Consider the following 25,854-nt stretch of genomic DNA (forward strand, 5'->3'; position numbering starts at 1 on the left):
GTCATGGACTGTTGTTGTGGTGGGTTGTCAGATGAGTAGGTGACAGCCAAGTCATCTGCACACTGAATAAGGCAAGCTTGCTTTGAGGAGATATATAGGTTATTTTCTGAAAATGTCAAAAATCAGTGGACTGAGAAAAGAGCCTTGAGGAACACACATTTTATTTATTTATTTATTTATTGACATTTGATTGCCTGGAAAATCCAACTGGAAAGAAGCCAATTTTTAGTGGATGCCTGGAGAGAAAATCTCTAAATTATTATAAAGCATTTTAAGAACAATAATTTTAAAATCTTCAAAAAATAAAACAAAAAACACAGTTTAAATAATTATAACAAATTAGACATAAAAACATTGGTTAAAAATCGATATACGGTACATGACAATAATTTAATATTTAAAGGCATTTTAGACAGTTTGTAGAGAAATTAAAGGTAAATTAGTCTAATATGAGTAGGAATTGCAACAAGAAGTTAGGGAAAAACAGGATTAAGGTATAGTTAGAGAGAATGTCAGGGAAAAGAATAGCTAGCAGTTAGGACGTAAGTGAAGAAGGGAGAGTAAGGAGATATAAGGAATGAAAATATACTTGTTCACATTTAGGAATATAGTTTATCCTGGTTTTGCATAAGAACAGAGCCATATTTTAGCTAAGAAGTCTTTCAGAGTGATTTTGAAAGATGGGAGGGTATAGACCTAAGATATAGGTAAGGAGTTCCAGGCCTTAGCAACCTTGTACAAGTACAGATATTGCCAAGCAGATTTGCTAGGTTTGCAGACAGACAGGAGTTTTTGGTCACTGGATTGCAATGACTGACTAGGAATATAGTGATGCAGAATATTTTTAGTGATGGACAGGCAGATGGATGCTGGATAATTTTATAGGTGGTAAGGAGTTGTGTATATGTTAGTTAATGTGGCAGTTCTAACCAATTTAGAATTTTCATTGCTATACAGTGGTGGGTTCTGAAAGGGGTATGTGCATCAAATTTAGCAACTTTGTTGTAGAATTGCTCAAGTTTTCATTTTTGTGCAACCTGAAGGTTAGTAAGGATGAAAGTGCCATAAAGAAGTGTGGGGAGGAGATAAGTAGTGAAGTAGTGGAAATGTAGTTTTAGTTGTGTTGGTGAGAAAATTTTTGGCTCTGTAAAGCATCCCTATTTTTGAGGAGTTTTTCTTATGCAAGTTTGTATATACTGGTCAAATGTAAAATTATCATATACTATCACCCCTAATAATTTGCTATTAGAAGTGGCTTCTATGGTTGTATTATTAGGAGAGAGGAATTTACATTTTGTTTTTTCATGAGAGAGGGATTTGGGGGATAAAATAGAAATTTGGTCTTTTTTTGGGTTGAGCATGCATTGTGAGTTATGAAGCCATTTTACAGTGGCTGTTAAAGCTTCCATACTAATTTTTAGAGGTGTACCATGTTGTTGGATGTGCAAATAAGAGTGGAGTCATCTGTGTATTGTATTAGGGTGGCCTGTTGGGTGGATGTGTGGAAGATGGTGAGAATGTTAAATAAGAGTGGACCAAGGATAGAAATTTGTGGTTCAGTGGTGGTGACTGGGAGGTAAGAAGAGAGCATGGAGTGCCATTTTACTGAGTGATACCTATTAGACAGATAGCTTTTGAACAACAGAAGGGTCGGCTGAGACAGACCTAGTTAGGACAATTGAAGAAGAAGTTTCCTTTTATAAACTTTGCCAAATGCTTTAGACAAATCTAGGAATAAGGAAGAGATTAGTTTGTCATTATCATTAGCTTTACTGACATTATCTATATTGGTTAGAAGGGCAGAGCTAGTACTACTCAGGAATCATAGAAAAAAATCATGAAGCTAGGTGTCAACCCCTATATCACTAGGTGGGTTGCAAACTGGCTCACAGACAGTACCTACAGTGTGAAAGTAGCTGACTCCAAGTTAGACTGCTGACCAGACATGAGTGGAATCCCACAGGGTTCAGTCCTGGGTCCTCTCCTGTTTGGTATCTACTTCTCTGAAGTCCTGGCCAACAAGAAGGGACTCTGGCTGACAAAGTTCTCAGATGATTGCAAGTTGGACACTATTATTAACTCCCCAAGTGATGCTGACATCCTACAAAAAGGCCTCACTGAGACCAACGACTGGTGTTAGAACCAGGACCTTAAGCTCAATGCCAGAAAATGTGTTGTCATCCCCTTTGAGAAAAAAACATGTTCCCATAAATTAACACATCGATGGTAGTCCACTGAACACAAAAAGCGTTATAAGAGATCTGGGAACACAGGTTGACAGCAACCTCTCTTTTGATCACCACATTACCGTGGTCAGAAAGTCCTTGTGGCACATCTCATTACTAAGAGTTTTGCATCCAGGAAGAAAGGGGTCATTGCCTCCCTCTACTCTTCCCTCATTAGGCCAATCATCAAGTACAATGCCCCACTTGGCATGTACCTCACTAGACACCTGCAACAACTGGAGAGGCCACAAAAGTACCTCACAAAGAGGATATAGGCCTCAAACACTTCTCCTATATGGGCAGACTTAAAAAACTCCAACTATTCTCTGTCTCATATCACCTACTTAGACCTACAAAGCCATGTCTGACACAACTCTGTTAGAAATCCTACATCTAAATAAATCCCAATCCCTTTGCACCACATGCTCCAGAGAACTCATCCTCATTAAACCTCATTACCACAATCAACAGAACGTGGTGGAGGGACAGGTTCATAACTCAGAGACTGCCCATGCTATGGAGTAGACTTCCCATACAAGTCAAACAGAGCACCTCGCTGACCCTCTTCAAGATAAATTTTGATGAGTCGATGGGAAAAAGAAGTTATGTACTCATCATAATGGTACCATAATGTTCCATCTGAGTAGTTCTACTTCATTTGTCTTCAACCTGTGGGTTCTCAGATCCATATCAGATCTGACACGGCTGCATTTTCCAGCTACGGCTCTGAGCTCCATGCTCCTCCCTCTACACATAATGCCCCCATCTCTCCCCACAAATAGAGTTTGCTGCCTAACAGGTAACAGATACCCGACCAAATAATACCTTATCCTCCAACACAAACATCACAAATGAAACTTTAGCCCTGATAGAACTAAAGATTCCAGCAATAATTGTCCAGTACAAAGGATGTGTCATATCCCAAGGAATAAGGTTAGGGGGAAGGAGGGGGGCACGGTTGAAGACAAATGAAGTAGAACTACTCAGATGGAAGGTTATGGTGAGTACATAACTTCTTTATCTGAAGTAGTTTACTTCATTTGCTCTTCAACCTGTGGGACAGAGTCCCCAGCTACCTAACTCTTGGGAGACCCTCATGGAAGGATATTCCGGAGCATTGCAGAACCAAAGGTGCTCTACTCCTAGAGAGCAAATCCAGTTTATAATGAGAAATAAAAGTGTGAGATGAGGCCCAAGTAGCAGCTGAACAAATGTCATCCAAACAGCCCCTAGACCAAAAAGCTGCTGATGTAGCTATAGATCAGGTTGAATGAGCCTTCACTCTTCCTGGAAGAGACAAACCTCTATCTGAATAAGCCCGGCCAATGCATTGTGAAATCCAGTGAGCAATAGTCACTTTTGATACAGGTTTACCTAAGAAGGGCTTGGAATAGGACACAAAAAGCTGATAAGACTTGCTGAAAGGTTTAGTCTTATGCAGATAAAACCTCAACTGCTTGTGTACATCCAGTAAATGTAATTTGTATTCCCCTTTGTTTCGGTAGTTCGGAAAAAATACTGGTAAATTAATAATCTGATAAATATTGGCCTCCAAGGCTACCTTAGGAAGGAAGGATAGGTTGGTGCATAGCGACACTCTATCTTTGTGAAAGATTATGTAAGGGACTTTGATAGAATGAGCTTGAAGCTCCAACACCTTTCTAGCAGATGTAATGGCAACTAAGAAGCCAGTTTTCCAGGTCAAAAATTGTAGATCCACAGATGCCGCAGGCTCAAAGGGAGGAGAAACTGATGCCTGCAACAACAAAGTGAGGTCCCATGGAGAAATTGGGTCCTTAACTGGGGGTCTGAGAAGAAAGACACCTTTGAGAAAGGTTTTATGAAGTTTAGAAGAAGCCAAAAAAGACATTCCCACCCCAACATGAAAATTAGAAATGGCGGCTAGTTGAACTTTTACCACTGTGGAACTAGCGCCGTGATGAAAAATGCTAGCTATAAAATTTAAAACTGCTGAAAGCAGTGCAGTGAAAGGGTCCAAAGACCTCTGAATGGCCCAAATAGAAAAATGTTCCCATTTACTGTGATAAACTTTTCTGGTGGATGATTTATGAGCCACCACCAGAATGGATTTAACAGGAGACGACAGACCGGGAGTCCTAAGAATCATAGGAACTGGAGCAGCCAAGCAGTGAGCTTCAGACTGTCCAGATCTGGATGAGTAATCCCCGAGGAATGTGAAGCAGATCTGGGACCAGATCTGAGGTCCATGGTGAAACAAGTAGATGAGACCTGAATAAGGGAAACCAAACCTGTCGAGGCCAGAATGGGGTGATGAGGATCACAGTACCCTCCAGCCTTTGAGCTTTGTGCAGAAACTTCAACATGAGGGGAAGAGGACGATATGCATAAAGAAGCCTGGGAGGCCAAGCATGAATCAGAGCGTCTCTGGGGGCTTTCCCCAGCAGGGGGTTCAGAGCAAAAAACTTGCTGCATTTCACTTTGGAAGGAGATGCAAAGAGATTGCAGCAAGGACGACCCCACTCTAGGAAGATCTGTTCCGCTAGTGAAGGCTTCATAGACCACTCATAAGCCATCAGGATAGATCTGGTGAGCCTGTCCGCTAAGATGTTGGACTGTCCCAGGATGTGCATTGCCACCAAAAAATGGCCGGTGGAGATCGCCCATTCCCACAATCTCATGGCCTCTTGACATAAGGGATAAGATCTGGTTCCCCCCTGTTTGTTGATATACTAGACCATTGGCATGTTGTCTGTCTAAATTGCAATCGTTCCCAGAGGAAGATGAGCATGGACGGCCTGCAACGCAAGAAGAATCGCTCTCATCTCTAGAACACTGATGCGCAGATAGGTCTCGGAAGGGAACCACATGCCTTGGACTGTCCTTCCTGAGCAATGCCCCCCCCACCCAAGTAGGGAGGCATCCGTGGTCACCGTGGTTTGGGGTAAAGGAGGTTGAAAAGAACATCCCTTGAGGAGATCCTGGGACTGAATCCACCACCAAAGGGAGTCTCTGCATGCTTTTGAAATTCTTACTGTAAAGGACAAATGGAGGTTTAACAGTGATCACTGAACTGCTAGAGTCCACTGCAGTACCCTCATATGAAGATGTGCCATGGGGAGAAGATTTATCATGGCCACCATAGAACCTAAAGCTCTTAACACTGTTTCTGCTGTTGGTAAATAAGTCTGAAGAATGTGTAAGACATGTAGCCTCAAGCTGTGTATCCTGTCTGAGGTGAGGAACACCTTTGATTGTATTGCGTCCAGCAATGCCCCAATGAAATCTAGAATCTGAACTGGGTGAAGAGCAGAATTGTTCATACTGATCGTAATGCCATACTTGTTGGCTAACTGAAGGAAAGAGTCCCTGGTCTGACATAGTAGATGCTCTGAGGGAGCAGTAAAGAGCCAATCATCCAAGTACGGAAAGACTTGAATGCCCTGTAGCCTCAAGTGAGCTGCTGCTAGTGCCATTACCTACACCCGGGCGAATGTGGTGAGATTGATGGGAAGGGCTCGAAATTGGTAGTGTTTCGCTCCCAGCCAGAAGCGATGGAACCTCCGGGAGAGCCTGTGCATCTTGTTGTGATAGTATGCATCCTGGAGGTCGATCAAGTACATCCCATCTCTGTCCTGCAGACAGGCAGAATAGACTGAATAGTGACCATCCGTAATTTTGTCTTGGTAACTGACAGGTTCATTTGGGACAGATCCAATATTGGTCTGAGGTCCCCCATTTTTTTGGCACTAAAAAGAACCTGGAATAAACCCCGGATCCAAACTGGTCTGGGGGACCGGTTGGATGACTTGTTTTCTCAGCAGTGAGTCTACCTGCATTGCTGCTTCCTCCTGCTGCATGGGTGGGACATCCAGGAGGGTTTTGCTGGAAGGGGGTAGATCTGTGAAGGGAATGAAATATCCTCTGGATATGACTCGCAGCACCCACTGATCTGTAGTAATGGACTCCCATGCTAGTAGGTGAAGCAACAGATGGCCCCCTTCAGAGATGGACAGCCGGGCAACCCCTAAGAGTTGCTGCCCGGGTGTATCTGAGAAAGGTTCTCAAGACCCGAAATTCCTAGGACCCCCTCTGCCTCTAGGGTGGCATCTATCATATCCCTCTCTGCCTCTGGGAGAAAGTGAATCCTGAGTGTACCTGGAAAATGCCTGAGACTTGTGAAGCCACATCTTCTTCTGGCCTCACTGATTCCTGGAAAAGGACCTCTGAGGTGGTGAGAAGCAGACCCTGACAGCAGACAGTGTCTTCCCATCCTTCTCGATCTGGACTAAAGTCTTTCTGACTGTCTTCCCAAAAAGGGAAGAACCATCATAAGGGGCATTGGAAAAAGACTCCCTGAAGGGCTCCAAGAACTGACATAAGTGGAGCCAGGCACGGTGCCGGATGGCAATGCCTGACCCCACCGCCCATGCTCTCCCTCTGTGGCATGGACGTGTTGGCTACAGATTTTATGGTGGCCATTCGTGTATTGACCGTCTTCTTGTCTTCTGCCAACATGGACCCTGGGGTCAACTCCATGGCTTCCTTAACCAAATCTCTCTGGAGTCAAATAACATGCACCATGTAGTTCAGCACCCTCACACAGAAGGTTGTGGAAGTATAGACTCGCTTCCCAAAAATGATCCATCCACGACTCTCAGTCAGGAGGATGGACCGTGGAACTCTCCTGGGTGAATTCCTTCTTGGTGGCTGCTGCCACCAACATAGCATCTACAGGGGACCCCTTGTCCAGGTGCTTGGGTATTGTTTCTACGGTGTCCGGCTCCTTCCATGCCCTACATGTTGTCAAATCCATGAGTAGAGGTAGACGGGCCTGAGCCGACTGCCTCCAGAAACACAGACTTGACAGTGGTTGGTTTTGGGGTGAACCACCCCCCTCTTTGACAGAGGATTTCCATGATGTCTCTAAAGGAGACATTCTCGGGGGGTGATCATGGTGAACCTTCCCCTTCATCCAGGACCATGTCTTCTGTGAGGGACTCTGGAGGAGACTCCAAGTGCCTCCTTTTACATGTATGCTTGCGGGGGGGCTCCTCAGGGGGTCTGTCTGGGGAGGTCTTGAAATTGGATTGTTCCAAGACTGGATCCTCCTGGGGGATTATGGCTATGGGCTGCCCCTGTGAGGACAAGATGGTCGGACATGCACTCAAAACTGGGGGGGGGGGGACTGACTCCGAAGACAAAATAGTCAGAGGCCTCGACCCTGCAAGAACCCTCTCCACCATGTCGAATGCAGAGGGGGAATGGACCGCCTGGGTTGAACTAGCAGAAGATGCTCTTCCCTGATCTGACTGGGGAGTCAGAGCCGAGCATCTAGGAGCCGAGACGCTGAGGGGGATGCTTCTCTCCAACAAGCTCAGAGCAGAGAGCACCCCCTTGGATCCGACTCTGAGGCTATGGCTCCGAGAGCTTGGATCTAATCTAGTCAGATCCGACACACTCAGGGCACTGGCTGGCATCGAGGTACAAGGTACCATCTGCGCTGACCCCTTAACTCCGATCATCTTCAGATCCAACAGCCCTGAAACAGTGGGTCAGATCAGAGAAGGAGTGATAGGTCTAAATACTGGTTGGAAGGCACAAGCTCTGGTGGGAGAAGGCCCTGGCAAGACCCCCATCTGGATTTGAGTACGGATAAATCTCCGCATCAACTTGTCCATCTCCACTTCAGATAGGCTCTGGGTAGAGCGGAAGGATGCTACTGAAGTGAGCCAGGAGAGCCAGTGGGGCGAAGGCCTAGGGGGCATCCAGCTAACTAGAACGTCAGGCTCAGGGGAGAACCTTGGGGACCTGAGCCAAGGTTAAACAGGTCTGGAAACAGGCTTAGTCTTCGGCAGGGGGGGGGCCTCCGATGAGCGGTCAGGGAACTGCTTGAAAGGCTGGTCCTTACTGACCTTATCCCCTTTCCCTGGTGTCTTGGCAGGAGGGTGACTCCCAGAGGCCAAATAAGGGGAAGAAGATGCAGCAGCCACTGCTTTCTTAGCAGGGGAAGGTGGGACATCCTCCCAGCAGTGGAGAGCAACAGGCCTTTGACAATCAGTTTGTCCCACCTGTCCTTAAGTGCTGCTGGGCTAAACCCAGTGCAAATAGGACAGGGGGACTGGAGGTGAGCCACCCCCAAACAAACCATGCACAAAGTGTGGCCATCTGCCAAGGAAAGCTTATGGCCAGTCTCTGTGCATCATTTGAAACCAGGCTTCCGGGCATCTGTAATGCCTTAGCTGGTTCAAAGTAAACACATACACACACACACACACACACACACACACACACACACACACACACACACACACACACACACACACACAAACACACACACACTACCACGAGGAAAGAGAAGAGGAGAGGAAGATAGAAAAGCCTACAAGAAACAAGCTACAAAGAACTCCGTGAAGGTATAGAAAAGGTTAGGAGTGAGAAGGATATTTAGAAAAGTCCAAAAGTTAAATTTTACTCTTTAACTTGCATCCCTACCACAATGGAGCTTCGACCATGCTTCTTCCGCTCAGGTGACAAACGAGATCTGAAGGGAGAATGGAAACAGGGGAATTATGGGTAGGGGAGGAGCATGGAGCTCGGAGCCATAGCTGGAAAATGCAGCTGTGTTGGATTTGATATGGATCCGAGGACCCACAGGTTGAAGAGCAAATGAAGTAAACTACTTCATATATAGAAATTCACACCGGGGATAACCCCAGTGAATCTACTCGACAGATGCACTGGGAAATAAGGTCAGGTGGCATGATGCCAGGATAATCTTATGGGCTAGGCTTGTAAAGGCCACAGGACCATTAGCCTAGTACAGACCTATGACCCTATGAAGACAGTGGAATTCATATAGATATCCAAAGCTGAAATAAAGAGAAGAGAGTTGGCAAAGTAATGACAAAAAAGAGATACACTTTGGTTATGATTAGAGAGTAAAATAACTTGTTTGGTTATTAGAAACAGGTTTCAATAACAGAGCCAAAGAACCCTAAAAGTGTAAAAGAATGTTAGTGGAGGAACTGAATATGAACTGATAGAAAAGTCTGAAATAAAGGTCTATTGTGTACAGAAGTATGCACAGAAACCTAAATGTTGCATAGAAACAGAAAGGATAAGGATAGAAAAAGAAAGGCACTTGAATGAGACCACTCAGAACAAAGAGAATACAGAAAATAAATAAACAAGGACATGTAGCTCAATTGAACTGTCAAACTTCAGACCCGTAGCTATTCTGTCGCTGCTGGCTAAAATTATGGAGAAGTGCATCCATAAACAACTCCTGCACTATCTTATCCTGTTGGTTATCTCTCAGCATGGCTTTAGGCCATTCCATAGTACTACCTCAGCTCTCTTCTCCTTCTCTGATATCATAAACCATAACCGAAATAATAACAAACTAACCTCAGCCCTCTTTCTTGATTTCTCCAAGACCTTCGATATGGTTAACCACCAAAAACTCATCCATACTTTAAAGGTCTTTTCCTTAGATAACCACACTCTTCAATGGTTTCAATCCTACCTCTGTGGTAGACAACAGGCCATATCATGGCAGGGCAAACTATCCTCCCCTCCCTTCTACCTATTACCCTAGGAGTCCCCTAGGGCTCTATACTAGAAACCCTTCTTTTCTCAATCTTTATTAATGACCTCCACTCTGTCAACCCAGATGCAGCCTGCATTCAATATGCAGATGACTCCACTTTATTCTAATCAGCCACCTCCCAGACAACTAATGGCATTGTCCCAGAATACATTTAACACTGTTGAAAATTGGCTCTCTACTCATCATCTGATCTTAAACCCTAACAAAACAAAGCTGCTACTTTTTTCCCCCACTCGTAGGTACTCATCACTATTCTTTATCATTAAATCTAATAATGGCACCATTATCTCCCCAGAAGCCAAAACTAAACTCTTAGGTGTTATAGATAATAACCTTAAATTTGATATGCATGTCAACCAAACTATCAAAACCATTAATAAAAAAACTTGACTCCCTTTATAAGATTAAACCTTTTCTTACTCCAATTGCTAGAACAGCTATTGCCCGTTTCCATCTACTCTCTACCCTTCTCTATGCCCCCCCTTTATTCACCAATCTGAACAAATCTGACCTTAGCAAGCTCTCTAGCTGTTATAACCACATTGCTAGAGTTGCCACAGGCACGGCATTTAGAACACACCACTGTCATAACCTAAATCTTCTATGATGGCTTGAATTACCTAGCCTACTTCAATACAACCAGCTTATAGTGGCATATAAAGTACTCAACCAATCTGAAAATATGCCCGCACTTAAAAACATCATTAGTCCCCTACAGTAACCTCAGGCTACTTCACTCATCTAACCTATTGATGGTTCAAACATTCAAAACCAATAACTCAGCTGGGGACTCCCTGTTTGTCAATTCTGTCGGCAAAACATGGAACTCCCTTCCTGTCAGCCTTACTCTAGTATCCTCACTAACTCAATTCAAAAAAAGTCTCAGATAACATTTTAAGACACACTGGTTATGTCCTTGTTCTAATCCTGACTAGCTCCTTTCTATAATTGTGTGCCAAACAGTACTTTATACTACATACAAGCTGTGACATAATTGTTAGTTTAGACACTTATATAAGTTTAATAATGATTGAATGTATAACTTGCTTGACTGAAAAGAGTCTGTAAACTGTTTGCAACATGTAGTCATATTATGATTTTTCCTGTATTATTTTTTCTTTATGTGTTTGGAGCTTTTCTCCCCGGGCCTCCTCTGAAAATGGACATGTATCCAGTCGGACTATCCTGGTCAACAAATGTAAAATAAAAATAAAAAATAAATGCTGATTTCTGAGCCTATATATGGTAGTGTAAAGCAAACACTGCAAATAAAGGTAAACTCTCTGCGACAGGTACCTGTACACCAGGAAAGTAAAAGAGATGACACATTTTGTTCTGATATACTCTGTGTGATGTGAGAGCAATGCAGAGAAAGAAAGCACTAGGGTGGTATCCATTCTAACTAAGACAGAGGAGGCAAGCTAATTAAAAAAGTAACTGAGTTAGTAGGCTTAACAGCTATGTCACTTAATCTTTAAAAAAGAACACAATGGGAAAATGAGACAGTAAGCAGGGAAAAAGAAAATATAACTTAGGTTACAATGGAAGTAAGTGAACAAGATATTCATACAACTTGTTAATCTTATATAGAGTTAAACAATAACATAAAGAGTAAGCAATGGTAAAAAATTCTGCATAGGTTACAAGTGTCAAAACATTATGTGACACCAATAATGAAGCTCAGACATAGTTGCATGTTAGATGATAAATGGGTAGAGAAAACTATGTCGAGCAAAAATAAGGCAGATTTTACTGGCCAGGCATAATGTAAAAGTTATAAAGCTTACATGCTTGCACTCCCAAATGCCAATAGCACCCCATCCTGGATATAAAGGTGTCTAGATCTCAGTGTCTATCAAAGAAACATCCCATCCTGGATGGAGAAGTCTTTGGATCCCTAGTTCTACCACAGAAGTATGATTTGAACATATTGCTATGGACATTTGGACCATTAGTAAAACACAGCAGTGGCTATTGGTAAACATTAGTTATAATGGCCTAATTGTCCAAAGAACTACTATTACAAAAAAACAGTGCTAAAGCTCTTGCCAGGGAGCTGTTACTATTGATACTCCAGACTGGGTATCCTACGGACCAATGTACTACCTTTACACCAAAGTTATTACATCAGTTATGTCAGAGCTTTAAAGTCAAGAAAATGGAAACATCAGTCTACTATCTGCAAACTGATGGATTAGTAGAAAAGTTTAATAAAAAACAGAAATCCATTTAAGAGAAAGTTAATGCAGATGTAAAAACTGGGACCAGTTATTACTTATCCTACCATTTGAAGTTAAAGAACTGAGAGGCAGGCTGAACTGTTATGGAAACCTACGAAGAGGCACAATTTAAAAGTGCGATAAAGGACTATATTGGTTTTTAGGACAGTTTAAAGCTGGTTATGCCCATTGTAAGAGATCCATGCAGGGAGACTAGAAAATGAAGCAAGTTTACAATAAGAATATCAAACTGATCGTTCAGCTATGAAATTGGGGGCAGGGGGGCACTTTGTAATGCACTGTATGCTTCTCACAGCAATGAAATAAAATATACTCCATATTTTTCTGTATTTATTCATTTTATCTCAAGCAACATTTGCATGTATACAGTCATGCAAGGGGCTGTAAATGATGGTTAAATCTGTGTGTGTGTGTGTGTGTGTGTGTGTGTGTGTGTGTGTGTGTGTGTGTGTGTGTGTGTGTGTGTGTTTGTGTGAAAAGTTATGCAGTAAAGGAAGGAATCAATTGGAGTAAAAAGGAAAAAAGGAACTTCATCATAAGAGCCACATTCTTTAGGTACAATTCTTGGTTTCCTTGTTTTCTTGACTGTTGACATTGGATTTATTATTCAGATGTGAATAAACTAGACAGCATGAAGTCTATGAGTTTAATGTCAAAATATTAACTATAAATACATTTTTAATTTAACTTCTGTTTTACAGACATGCGGGTGTGAAGTACACTGTGATAAGTTACAGCAGTTTGTTTGGTACTCATTCAATATGAGTAAGGACATGAGGTGTTAAGGAGCCATTTTCTGTACGCATTTGATTCCCTTAGCCTTTGTTTGTCTTGTGTGAGTCAGACCAAGTCACTTCAGTCAACACTGCTGCTGGGCTACTCCTAGTAGGCTGACCCAAGTTGTTAGCAAATGCATTTCACATTTGTCTTTTGAATTCCTCCACCATTCAGATAGCCACTAATTACTGCTTCACTGTGTGCTATTTAACTATGAATTCAACATAGCTGTTGTAGTTTAATGGAATGACAGGTTCATTTTCAATAAATGTGAGTTTAAGAGCATGCGAACTTTACTCTGAGTGTTTTGTTTATAAAATGGCTGTCAATGTCTCTGCTGTAAAATTTTTAATAAAAGTGTTAAATCAAATCCAGATCTTTGTGATTATTCTAAAAGAAAAGAAGAAAATAGCATGCACAGTGACAGGCTATGGTAATTGGGGTGAGAGAGCCAATATAATACTAGTGTGGCTGGGGGGGGTGGGGGGGGGCATACAAATGAGGCAAAATCAGTGATTTTCTGCTCTGAGCTCTTAATTACATGCTTCCTGTAATCAAAGGTACATGATTAGAATTTGTTCACCTCCATTTGCCTTCTGTGTGACACTGGCCAAGTTACTTAACCAAACAGTGCACCCAGGTCACACCTGAAAAAGTGACACCTAGTCCAGTAGATTCTGATTCTTAAGCTAAGGAGTTACACTGTATGGCTATGACAGAAGCAAGCTGAAATGTATTTCTCTGCCATTATTTATAGATTTATTCATTCGCTTCTCTCACACAGTATCTGGAGTGTACAGTCATAGAATTGTCTGTTATTGGTGTGTGTGTGTGTGTGTGTGTGTGTGTGTGTGTGTGTGTGTGTGTGTGTGTGTGTGTGTGTGTGTGTGCGTGTGTATGCATAGGGTATAATTCTTAACTACTCCTGGCTTTTTCCCTTATATTTGTGGTCTGTTCCTCATACAACATGTTGTTTTCCGGTAAAGTGTTGTGGAGTGCAGTCACTAAATAATAAAAAACATCTGAGTTTCATGCATTGTAACCTCCAAAACTGCTTGCTGATGCAAAACCTGCTATGATAGAAACTTTCTAATTATATAAGACCAGTATTTATAAACTGTTCCATATTGTGTGTGATTCTCTGTAATTCCTGATCTAAGAGATAAGGGAGGGCATGAGCGGTACAATGGGTTGCAATGTACCATTGTTACCAGTCTGCCCCCCCCCCCCCCAGTCACCAATGTCCACAACAGATCTACAAGCTTCTCTCCAATCCCTGGGCTTGATCTATTTTTTTCTAGGGTTCGGTTGTGGATCCTGAGGATGTGCTGGGGGATAGGTTGATCTGTGCTTCAATCTGGAGGGATTTTTTTATGACCTATCCACTACTCTTGCCCCACTCACCATTCTCAATGTTTATATCTGAGGGCAACTCCCCTCTTTAGACCACACCTCCTTTATGGAGCATATGAATGAGTGCCCTCCCACCTGGGATAGGCTTGCCCATCCCTTCCCTGCCACTCTGTCTTTTAGCCAAGCTGCTAATCAAATCAAGGTCGTCTTGGTCATAGTCAGGGCCTTATCCCTCTATGTCACAGGAGCAGCTCAAAACTGCAAATATATTGATCTAATTTTATAATTTGCCTGATCTTCCCTTCCTAAAAAAAATAATACAGCCTACTGCCTGAACTCCTTCCTCTCGAGAAAAGGTAGATGATATTTTTTTACCTTCTCTCTCTTTCTCCTTTTATATATTCAGTCTTGTTCTTTTTATTTAATTTTTCCCCTTTAAGTTCTCCTGGGCACTAGCATTATATTTATTTTGCCCATATAACCTAGTTCAGGAGTCAATGTGACATTAAAGTTTCCTCCGATCACATATATATACTCACTTCATCTATTACCTCTTTCCAGTTTTTTAAAAAAAGTTTTCAAAAATATTGGGGCATCAGCATTGGGTACAAATATATTGCCTATCACTATTTTACTGCTTTGCACTATTCCCTCCCTTATAATCCATTACCCTAGTAAACTTATCTGCAAGATTCCATCTTAATTTTCGGGCAATAAAGTAGTAGAATTTCTCCTTCTCTTCTCTTTCCTCCTGCCATTTTGCTATCCATTGCTATGCCTGGATGTTCCGGTTGCTGTAACCTATGCACTTCCTTAATCTTTACCTGATTGTATTCTAATACAGTCACTTGGATGTTTAACCATTTTAATTTCTGAAAAATGCAGTAAACCTTGCCCAGCCATGTTTTTTCTCACTGGCTAAGAACACCTTGCATCCTCTATTTTTCTTTAAATTGTCTGGATAGTGACTTAATGTTTAATCAACATGTGTCTATTGTTATAAGATAGTCCTTCTATAATATACAACTTATAAATAAAGGGATTGTGTTACGATCTAGGGATGTCATTGTCCACCTTTACTCAGCCATTATTAGGCCAGTCATTGAATATAATGCCCCCATTGGCATGTATCTGTCCAGTCACATGCAACAAGTAGAATGTCCATAAAGATACCTTACTAAAAGGATACAAGGTCTACACAACATATCCTTCATGGACCAACTCAAAATCTTGCCAGTATATGCAGTATCCTAAAGACTGCTAAGAGGTGACCTATGTCTGGTATATAAACCATCCTCTGACGCATTACCAATGGATTTATTGCACACCAATGTAAGTCAAATGGCATCAAAAATACTAGGGATTTGAACCTCTTTTGCAATATGAAAAGAATAGTTTTGGGGGACAGGTATCTGTTGCACAACCTACTGTTGTGGAACAGATTTCTTATTCACATTAACCAAAGTTTATCCCTGTCCATATTCAAAAACAACTTAGATATATGGATGTTAAACAGAATATTTACCCAAGGACTGCCCCCTGTACAACTAATTGACAGAGGCAGCTGCAAAATGCTTAAAATGGCCCACAAGGGCAGCTGGCCTAGTACTTACTTATGAATGTATGACTCTATAAATCTGCAACAGAGAGAAGTATGGTGGTAGCAAATTTGTATTACTCTGCATGATAGTGCTGGAGAGAGTGACTGATTTACAAAATAAGTAGAGTAGTAGAAACCAATATGGGACATGAGTAATTCAGATTCAGAACAGTTATACAGATGTCCCAGTGTTTGCAGTGAGACAGGCAGTAGGGAAGAACCTGGAGATGCATTTTTTATCACTCATTCATAGGCCTATTGCCAGCTTTACCCAGTTCAGGATCACAGTGCAGCTGAATCGGACCTAAATGAAGAATGAACACAAAGCTAAGAAGCTACCTCTGGAAACTGCATTACATCAGCTCAGGAGGGACACACACACAAACACACACACACACACACACACACACACACACACACACACACACACACACACACACACACACAGACTCGCTCACATTCTCTCACACTCTCACACTCACACACTCTCACACACACTCTCACACTCACACACTCACACACTCCTACACTCACTCACACTCACTCACACTCACCCACACACTCCCACACACAAACACACACAGTCACACACACACACACACACACACACACACACACACACACACACACACACACACACACGCTCACATTCTCTCACACTCACACACACACTCTCACACTCACACACTCACACTCACTCACACTCACATTCACCCACACACTCACACACACACACACACACACACACACACACACAGTCTCACACACACACACGCACGCACACACACGCGCACACATGCACACATGCACGCACACATGCACACACACACACACACACACACACACACACACACACACACACACACACACACACACACACACACACACACACACACACACACACACACACTCACACACTCACTCACAGTATGCACAAATACAGAGAAACTGAAGGATCATCAGTTTACCTGTGTATGGGATGTTTGTGGAAAGCTAAGTCCCCATTCATAGGTTCATAGGTTCATAGGTTCATAGGTTCATAGGTTCATACTAGGCTATCTGCCCTAGGGCATTTATAAGCCTAGCCAGAGTGCGTTTGGCTTTCGCCACCCATTTTAAATTAATTTTGCTATGCCCTTTTTCGAGGTTAGTATACTGTGCCTCTGTCTAACAGTGACACAGAAGTGATATCCGGGATAAACCTACGATCTCCCATCCACTCATCAAGATTCCTCTTTAAGACAGTCAATGAGGGACTCTGCCTAACCTGGACTTGGATTTTATTCCAGAGTGAAGGGAGCCTCTGGGTTATGAATCTGTCCCTCCAGCATGTCCTATTTATTTCAGTGCTGAGGTTCAAGTCTCTCAAGCGCGTAGCTCGATAAGATTTCGATTTTCTGAGGTGCAGCATGTCCATTAATTCTGGGTTGGACATGGCTTTATACATCAGGCACAGATCGCCTCTGAGCAGGCAGTATGCCACTGAGTAGAGCTGGAGTTTCTTTAACCGGGCAGCATATAGCATCTGTTTGAGCCCTTTGATCCTCTTGGTGAGGTACTTTTGGGGTCTTTCCAGTTGCTGCAGGTGTCTGGTAAGGTACATCCCAAAAGGGACATTGTACTCAATTATGGGCCTGATGAAGGATGAGTAAAGAGGCACGATGACCTCCCCTGATCTAGATGTGAATCCCTTCATGATTAGGTGGGCTATATTAAATGTTTTTCTAACCACTTTGGCCACGTGGTTGTCAAATGAGAGATTGCTATCAACTTGGGTCCCCAGGTCCTAATTACTTCTTCTGTACTTAATGGAATACCACCTATGTGGTAATTTGTGGGCACTTTGTTTTTGCCAAAGGGATGACTATACACTTTTTGACGTTCAGCTTGAGGCCATGGCTCTGGCACCAGTTGTCTGTTTCTATGAGGCCCTTCTGGATGATGCTTGTGTCGGCTGGAGAGTCGATTATGGCGCCCAGTTTGCAGTCATCTGCGAACTTGGTCAGCCACAGTCCTTCCATGTTGGCCTGTACCTCCGAGAAATATATACCGAACGAGAGAGGTCCCAGGACTGAGCCTTGTGGGATGCCACTTGTAACTGGTTTGGAGTCTGACATGGCTCCAGCAATTCTAACCATGTGGGTTCTGTCCTTGAGCCAGTTTGCAACCCGTCTAGTGTCATAGGGGTTTATATTTAAGCTGGTGAGCTTATCTATAATGCCAGAGTGGGGTATTGTATCGAAGGCTTTTGTGAGGTCCAGGTAGGCTGTGTGGACCACCTTCCCCTCGTCAATGGCCTTGGTGACTGTTTCAAAGAAATTGACCAGGTTTAAGAGGCAGGATCTGCCCTTAACAAAGCTGAACTGGGTAGGATCCAGTGTCTGTAGGTCCCCAATATCTTTATTTATGAGGTCCATGATGATCCTTTCCATAGCTTTGCAGACCAAGCTAGTCAGGCTTATGGGGCGATAGTTTCCAGGATCCGTTGAGGCACCACCTTTGTGGAGAGGGACCACTGCTGCTGTACGCCACTCTTTGGGTACATATCCTGTAGTAAGGCTGAGATTGAACAGTAGTTTTATGTTTGGGTTTAGCTCTTCTTGGAGTTCATGTAGGGCAGCCGGGACACCGTCTGGTCCCATTGATGCTGTGTTTTTTGCTTTGGAGAGGGTGGCTCTTACCTGAGCATCTGAGATGTCAGGGGGGCAGCACTCTGCTGGAATAGATATTTGCCCTTTTGGTGGGGAGGGGGGGGAGAAGTTTGTGCTGAACCTGTCAGCTAGGATGTTGGCAATGTCTGTGGGTTCGATGTATTTTTTGTCATTTTGGAGTAATTCTGAGCATATCTGGAAATTCCCACCCAGGTTCCTAACATAACTAAAGAAAGCCTTGTGATTATCCTTAGTTTCCTTTGGAATTTTTCTCTCGAAGCTGGCCTTAGACGATTTTATAAGTGCCCATAGTTTTTTGCTAATACTGATCAGAGATGCCTTCCCTTTTTGGGATTTTGCTCTATCATGTAGTAGCTTCCTCCTTCTATTGTATAGTTTGTTTATGGCTGGGGTCCACCAGACAGGACGTCTGCCTTTGGAGGATTGGGTCTTGGTTTTATTTGGGATTGCATGATCCATGCATTCCTGAAGGTTCATAGGTTCATAGGTTCATAGGTTCATACTAGGCTATCTGCCCTAAGGCATTTATAAGCCTAGCAAGAGTGTGTTTGGCTTTCGCCACCCATTTTAAATTAATTTTGCTATGCCCTTTTTTGAAGTTAGTATACTGTGCCTCTGTCTAACAGTGACACAGAAGTGATACCCGGGGTAAACCTACGATCTCCCGTCCACTCATCAAGATTCCTCTTGAAGAGAGTCAATGAGGGACTCTGCCTAACCTGGACTGGGATTTTATTCCAGAGTGAAGGGAGCCTCTGGGTTATGAATCTGTCCCTCCAGCATGTCCAATTTATTTCAGTGCTGAGGTACAAGTCTCTCGAGCGCGTAGCTCAATGGGATTTGGATTTTCTGAGGTGCAGCATGTCCATTAATTCCGGGTTGGACATGGCTTTATACGTCAGGCACAGATCGCCTCTGAGCAGGCAGTATGCCACTGAGTAGAGCTGGAGTTTCTTTAACCGGGCAGTATATGGCATCTGTTTGAGCCCTTTGATCCTCTTGGTGAGGTACTTTTGGGGTCTTTCCAGTTGCTGCAGGTGTCTGGTAAGGTACATCCCAAAAGGGGCATTGTACTCAATTATGGGCCTGATGAGGGATGAGTAAAGAGGCACGATGACCTCCCCTGATCTAGATGTGAAACCCTTCATGATTAGGTGGGCTATATAAAATGTTTTTCTAACCACTTTGGCCATGTGGTTGTCAAATGAGAGATTGCTATCAACTTGGGTCCCCAGGTCCTTAATTACTTCTTCTGTACTTAATGGATTACCACCTATATGGTAATTTGTGGGCACTTTGTTTTTGCCAAAGGGAATGACTATACACTTTTTGGCGTTTAGCTTGAGGCCATGGCTCTGACACCAGTTGTCTGTTTCTATGAGGCCCTTTTGGAGGATGCTTATGTTGGCTGGAGAGTCGATTATGGCGCCAGTTTGCAGTCATCTGCAAACTTGGTCAGCCACAGTCCTTCCGTGTTGGCCTGTACCTCTGAGAAATATATACCGAACAAGAGAGGTCCCAGGACTGAGCCTTGTGGGATGCCACTTGTAACTGGTTTGGAGTCTGACATGGCTCCAGCAATTCTAACCATGTGGGTTCTGTCTTTGAGCCAGTTTGCAACCCATCTAGTGACATAGGGGTTTATATTTAAGCTGGTGAGCTTATCTATAATGCCCGAGTGGGGTATTGTATCGAAGGCTTTTGCGAGGTCCAGGTAGGCTGTGTGGACCACCTTCCCCTCGTCAATGGCCTTGGGGACTGTTTCAAAGAAATCAACCAGGTTTAAGAGGCAGGATCTGCCCTTAACAAAGCCAAACTGGTTAGGATCCAGTGTCTGTAGGTCCCCAATATCTTTATTTATGAGGTCCATAAAGATCCTTTCCATAGCTTTGCAGACCAAGCTAGTCAGGCTTATGGGGCGATAGTTTCCAGGATCCATTGAGGCACCACCTTTGTGGAGAGGGACCACTGTTGCTGTACGCCACTCTTTGGGTACATATCCTGTAGTAAGGCTGAGATTGAACAGTAGTTTTATGTTTGGGTTTAGCTCTTCTTGGAGTTCATGTGGGACGCAGCCCGGGACACCATCTGGTCCCATTGATGCTGTGTTTTTTGCTTTGGAGAGGGCAGCTCTTACCTGAGCATCTGAGATGTCAGGGGTGCAGCACTCTGCTGGGATAGATATTTGCCCTTTTGGTGGGGAGGGGGGGGCGAATTTTGCGCTGAACCTGTCAGCTAGGATGTTGGCAATGTCTGTGGGTTCAGTGTATTTTTTGTCATTTTGGACCAATTCTGAGCATATCTGGGAATTCCCACCCAGGTTCCTAACATAACTAAAGAAAGCCTTGTGATTATCCTTAGTGTCCTTTGCAATTTTTCTCTCGAAGCTGGCCTTAGAAGATGTTATGAGTGCCCATAGTTTTTTGCTAATACTGATCAGAGATGCCTTCCCTTTTTGGGATTTTGCTCTATCATGTAGTAGCTTCCTTCTTCTATTGTACAGTTTGTTTATGGCTGGGGTCCACCAGACAGGACGTCTGCCTTTGGAGGATTGGGTCTTGGTTTTATTTGGGATTGCATGATCCATGCATTCCTGAAGGTGTTCATAGAATGCATTTATAAAGGATTTTTTGGTCTGGGCCGTATTTTCCACAGGCCCGGGGGCTTTGAAGGATTCCACCTAAGTTTTGAGGAGTGTGAAATTTGCTTTAGAGAAGTTTTTCACTGTGGTTTTCAGGGCAGGGGGTGGAGTCGGGATGTGAATATCCAGTGAGATTAGTTTATGGTCTGATCTTACCAGTGAGGGATACACTTCTGGTCATAGAGTCCCCATGTTGGTGATTATCAGGTCCAGTATGTTTTCCCCTCTTGTGGGAGTGGTAACAAGTTGTTCCACAGCATTTGAGTTTATAAATTCAAGGAACCTTTAGGCTAGGGTGTTGGAGCTAGAGTAATGCTCCCAGTCTATGTTTGGGTAGTTGAAGTCGCCCAATATAATGGTGTTTGGAGAGACCTTCATATTTTCCAGTGTTCTCAGGAAGGCCGAGTGGGGTTCTTGGGTTTGGGAGGGTGGTCTGTAGCAGGCTATAAACTAGAAGGCAGTTTTACCCACTGTTAGTTGCACATGGATAGTCTCTGATGCTTCCTGCTGTGCCACCAACCTGGAAGTGTGGGTATCTTTGACGAATATTGATACTCCCCCTCCTTTTGTGGTTCGGTCCAAGTTTTGGGACCAAAAAGCATGGTATGAGGTATAACCTGGTAGTGCTGGGGTGCTCTCGAGAGCCTTGAACCAGGTTTCTGTTACTGCACAGATATCGATGTTCTCCATGCTAAGGAGAGTTTCGTGTGCGTGCATCTTGAGGTTTAGACTTCTGGCTTTGAGTAGCATTACTCTTAGTTTCTTATCCCTTGTGATACCTATGGAGGTGGGTTTGTCTTTTCAGCCTTGCCTAAAAAAGGCACTATGGGGGTAGCAAGAGCCTTTGCCAATATCCGAAAGCCCAGGGGTGACAGGTGCAAGCCGTCCCTAGCGAAGCATCGTGGCTTGTCGAGCATGTCATCCCAGGCTGACAGGCATTGGATCCCCTTTGAATGACACCAATACTTAAGCCAATTGTTGAAATTGATCATCTTGTCTTCATATTGTGGCATAATTCTTGGTGAGGGTAAGATGCTACTCAAGGTCAGGGTCATACCAGCCTGGGCTACATGCTCAGAGAGCTCCTCTATGTCTCTTTTCATGTAGTCCAGGGAGGTATGTCTCAGGTCATTCACACCAGCATGGACAATGACTGAGTCATATTTGTACTTGCCTTGGAGTGACCTGAGTGCTTGTGTTATGTGGCGGATCCTAGCGCCCGACAGGCAGCTCACCGTGACCTTCTCCTTGTTCAGCCTGGTGAGCAGGACGTCAGTGTGCCTGACGATAGAGTCACCTATTACAAGTGTATCAGGTGTATTGTTTAGCCTTAAGGGCTGTGACTGTTCGGCACACTGGCTTTGTGAGCTATGTGTTGCACATGTTTTGTTTCATAGAATGCGTTTATAAAGGTGTTCATAGAATGCGTTTATAAAGGATTCTGCGGTCTGGGCCGTATTTTCCACAGGCTCGGGGGCTTTGAAGGATTCCACCTCGGTTTTGAGGAGTGTGAAATTTGCTTTAGAGAAGTTTTTCACTGTGGTTTTCTGGGCTGGGGGTGGGGTCAGGATGTGAATATCCAGTGAGATTAGTTTATGGTCTGATCTTACCAGTGAGGGATACACTTCTGGTCTGGAGCATAGAGTCCCCATGTTGGTGATGATCAGGTCCAGTATGTTTTCCCCTCTTGTGGGAGTGGTAACAACTTGTTCCATAGCATTTGAGTTTATAAATTCTAGGAACCTTTGGGCTAGGGTCGAACGAAGGTCAAACTTTTAAAAGCTCGACTTTTATATGGCCGAGACCATATGATCGAACTTTTAAAAGCCTGAATGGCCTGAATGGGGATCTCCATAGAGCGCGGAATGGGAAGATTTCCCTTTCCCTTTACCACAATGTAGTGTGATCTCAGAATTGGCATATTTAAATAATGTGGAGGGCTTGCCCCCCTGCTAGCACTGTTTAGTTTTTTTTTTTTGTTTATTTTTTTTTTCACATTTTTGAACATTCAAATTTTCAGTCAAATGGTGTCGGCCTAATGAAAGTCAAACATTTGGGTGTTTGATTATGTGAAGTAGACCCATAAATATATATATATATATATATATATATATATATATATATATATATATATATATATATATATATATATATCTTTTTAAGGATTTATTAATATAGATGACATGATGAGTCTGTTCTCTGCATGTGTCGCAGTTGCTGGCATGTGGCTTCATTACAGCCTTCACACTGCCATGAGATTAACATTGTGATTATTGGCAGGGAGATAACAAATAAGTTCATACTGCACTTACCTTATCATTCTGTTGGCATCATCATGGTCCACATCATGGTCCTGTATGTCCCCAGTTTCACCATGGTTTCCTGTCATTGAAATATCAGTTTCATGCGCCAAAGGGTCCTCCATGTCCTCAATAAGGCCACTGTTCCTCTCACTGTCATTATCATCACTTCCTTCTTCCATGACAACATCGGCATCTGGTCCTGGACTAAGGAGGTCTATGAAATTGAATTTTGAAGAAAGGATGGCCTTGATGTTTAATGCAAAGATTGAGACAGTATTTAAAATTGTTACTCATAATGTAAACTAAAGATCTGCAGAACTGCAAGTAATCATTTAAAATGTAGGAAGCTTGGCTCTCTGTGAAAATGCTAAAACCCGGAAATACAGTTGATACAGCTGATGAAAGCAAGCAGAAGGTAGTCAAGACTTGTTATGTTGCCATATGAATACTGCGAATCTCTGTTAAAATTTTAAAACTGTATACTAAACTTTTATCATTTTGTACTAACTCATATACAATGCTGAAAAATCAGTGAAATTGTCATGGTCTAAGTTCCAAATGTTAATCTGTAAATTGTATGTTATCATATGTACAACTCTTACTTAAACTTTTAAAACTGTATCATTTTGTACTAACTCATACAAAAGCAATGTCATTATCTAAGTTCCAGCTGCAAATCTGTGAATGCCCTGTTCATTGTTTATTCCTATACTTATTAAGTCATGCTATAAAAACAAGATGGTTGTGTTTGGGGGGGGGGGGTGAATTTATTTTGAAAAAAAAAAAAAAATATATATATATATATATATATATATATATATATAAAATAAAATAAATGAAAAACTAAATCAGTAAAAGATATGTTTTACTCAGGATGTTTGACAGTGGTTGTGCCTAGGAGCTGAGTCTTGGTTCCTGTTTGTTTGTGCCATGTTTTGGTTCAGACTATGTTTTGGTTCGTTTGTTTGGGAGTGAAGTCTTTGGCTCATGCCTGGTTTACTACCTACTTGTTCATAGGTGTATACTAGGCAAATGACCACAAGGGCCTTTATAAGCCTAGCCATGCAACCCAAATGTGACCCACAAATTTTATGTTTTATACATTTAGGGTGATTTAGGGTGACATAGGGGTGATTTTTGGTTATGACCTTGTTTAGTTGCTGCCTCTTTCCATCAGAGATATAAGTGCCAGACCAGAGATGAATTTCCGATTTGCAATGCAATGGTCCAAGATATGCTTAAATAGAGTTAGGGAGAGACTTTGTTTCACATGGCTGGAGAGCCTATTCCAAAGAATGGGAATTCTCTGAGAAACATTATCTGTCCCTCCAACAGGTCCTGTTGATATCACAAGCAAAGTTTATGTCTTTTGTTCTAGTAGTTCAGATGCTGTTCTGCAGATGTGCAACAGGTTCATCAGAGCAGGAATCAAGGATGCCTTGTATGCCAGGCATAGACTTCCTCTCAGTAGTCTGGTAGACACTGAGTACATAAGTAGGACTTTGAGGTGATCCATGAAGGACATTGTGTTTATGCCCTGTATTCTTTTTTGTAAGGAACATCTTCAGACATTCCAGCTGCTGCATGTGTCTGGTCAGGTACAACCCAAAAGAGGCATTATACTCTATTATGGGTCTAATTAGGGCTGCGTACAGTGGCATGATGATTTTCCTCAACCTAGATGTCATGCCATTACATACAACATAAAAGGAGTTTCTTACTACCCTAGACATGTGTTGGTTAAAGGCTAGATTACTACCTACATAGGTTCCCAGACCCAGTCTAGTGAGTCAACTCTTAGCGGTGCTTTTTAAATGATGTAGCTTCCCAAGGTGACTAACTTCTTAATAGGTATTATCATGTACTTCTTGGCATTTAGTTTTAAGCCATGGCTTTGTCACTACTCATTTGTCTGTGTTAGACTTTCTTGTAGGGTATTTACATCTTGGAGCAATTCTTTGATAGCTCCCAGTTTACAATCATCTGTGAACCTGGTCAGCCACAGGCCTTTGATATCAGCTTTGACTTACAAGAAGTAGATGCCAAAGAGGAATGAGCCCAACATGGAGCCTTGAGGGGCACCACTGGTAAATGGCCTCTTTGTGGAGGTGGTTTCACTGATCCTAACCTCTTGGGTACTATCTGTGAGCCAGATGGCTATCCAGTGCATTATATAGGGGCTTATGCTTAATTCCAGAAGATTGCTAACAATGCCCAAGTTGGGTATTGCATCATATGCCTTATCCAGATCAAGGCAGGCAGTATGCACCTTTTTACTGTCATCCACTGCCTTGGTGACTTTTTCAAAGGAGTCCACCAGGTTCAGTATGCATGACCTTCCTTTGATGATGAAGCCAAACTGGGATGGATCCAGTGTCAGGAAATGTCCAGTGTCTTTGTTCCTCATTTCTGTAATAATTCTTTTCAAAGCTTTGCAAATAAGACTAGTCAG

At 42.8% G+C, this 25,854-nt stretch overlaps 1 protein-coding gene across 1 annotated transcript in view; it reads right to left on the reverse strand.

Moving 5' to 3' along the window:
• Positions 1-25,854, reverse strand: part of PRKD1 (protein kinase D1) — a 1,412,470-nt gene that overhangs the window by 627,950 nt on the left and 758,666 nt on the right. Inside the window, exon 9 of the mRNA XM_044073466.1 lies at positions 23,412-23,616. Coding sequence (XP_043929401.1) covers positions 23,412-23,616 — 205 coding nt within the window. The remainder of the gene's footprint in view (positions 1-23,411; positions 23,617-25,854) is intronic.

The sequence above is a fragment of the Protopterus annectens genome, chromosome 6.part0 (assembly GCF_019279795.1).
Source record: "Protopterus annectens isolate FY-2018-M chromosome 6.part0, PAN1.0, whole genome shotgun sequence".
NCBI classification, from domain to species: Eukaryota; Metazoa; Chordata; order Ceratodontiformes; family Protopteridae; genus Protopterus; species Protopterus annectens.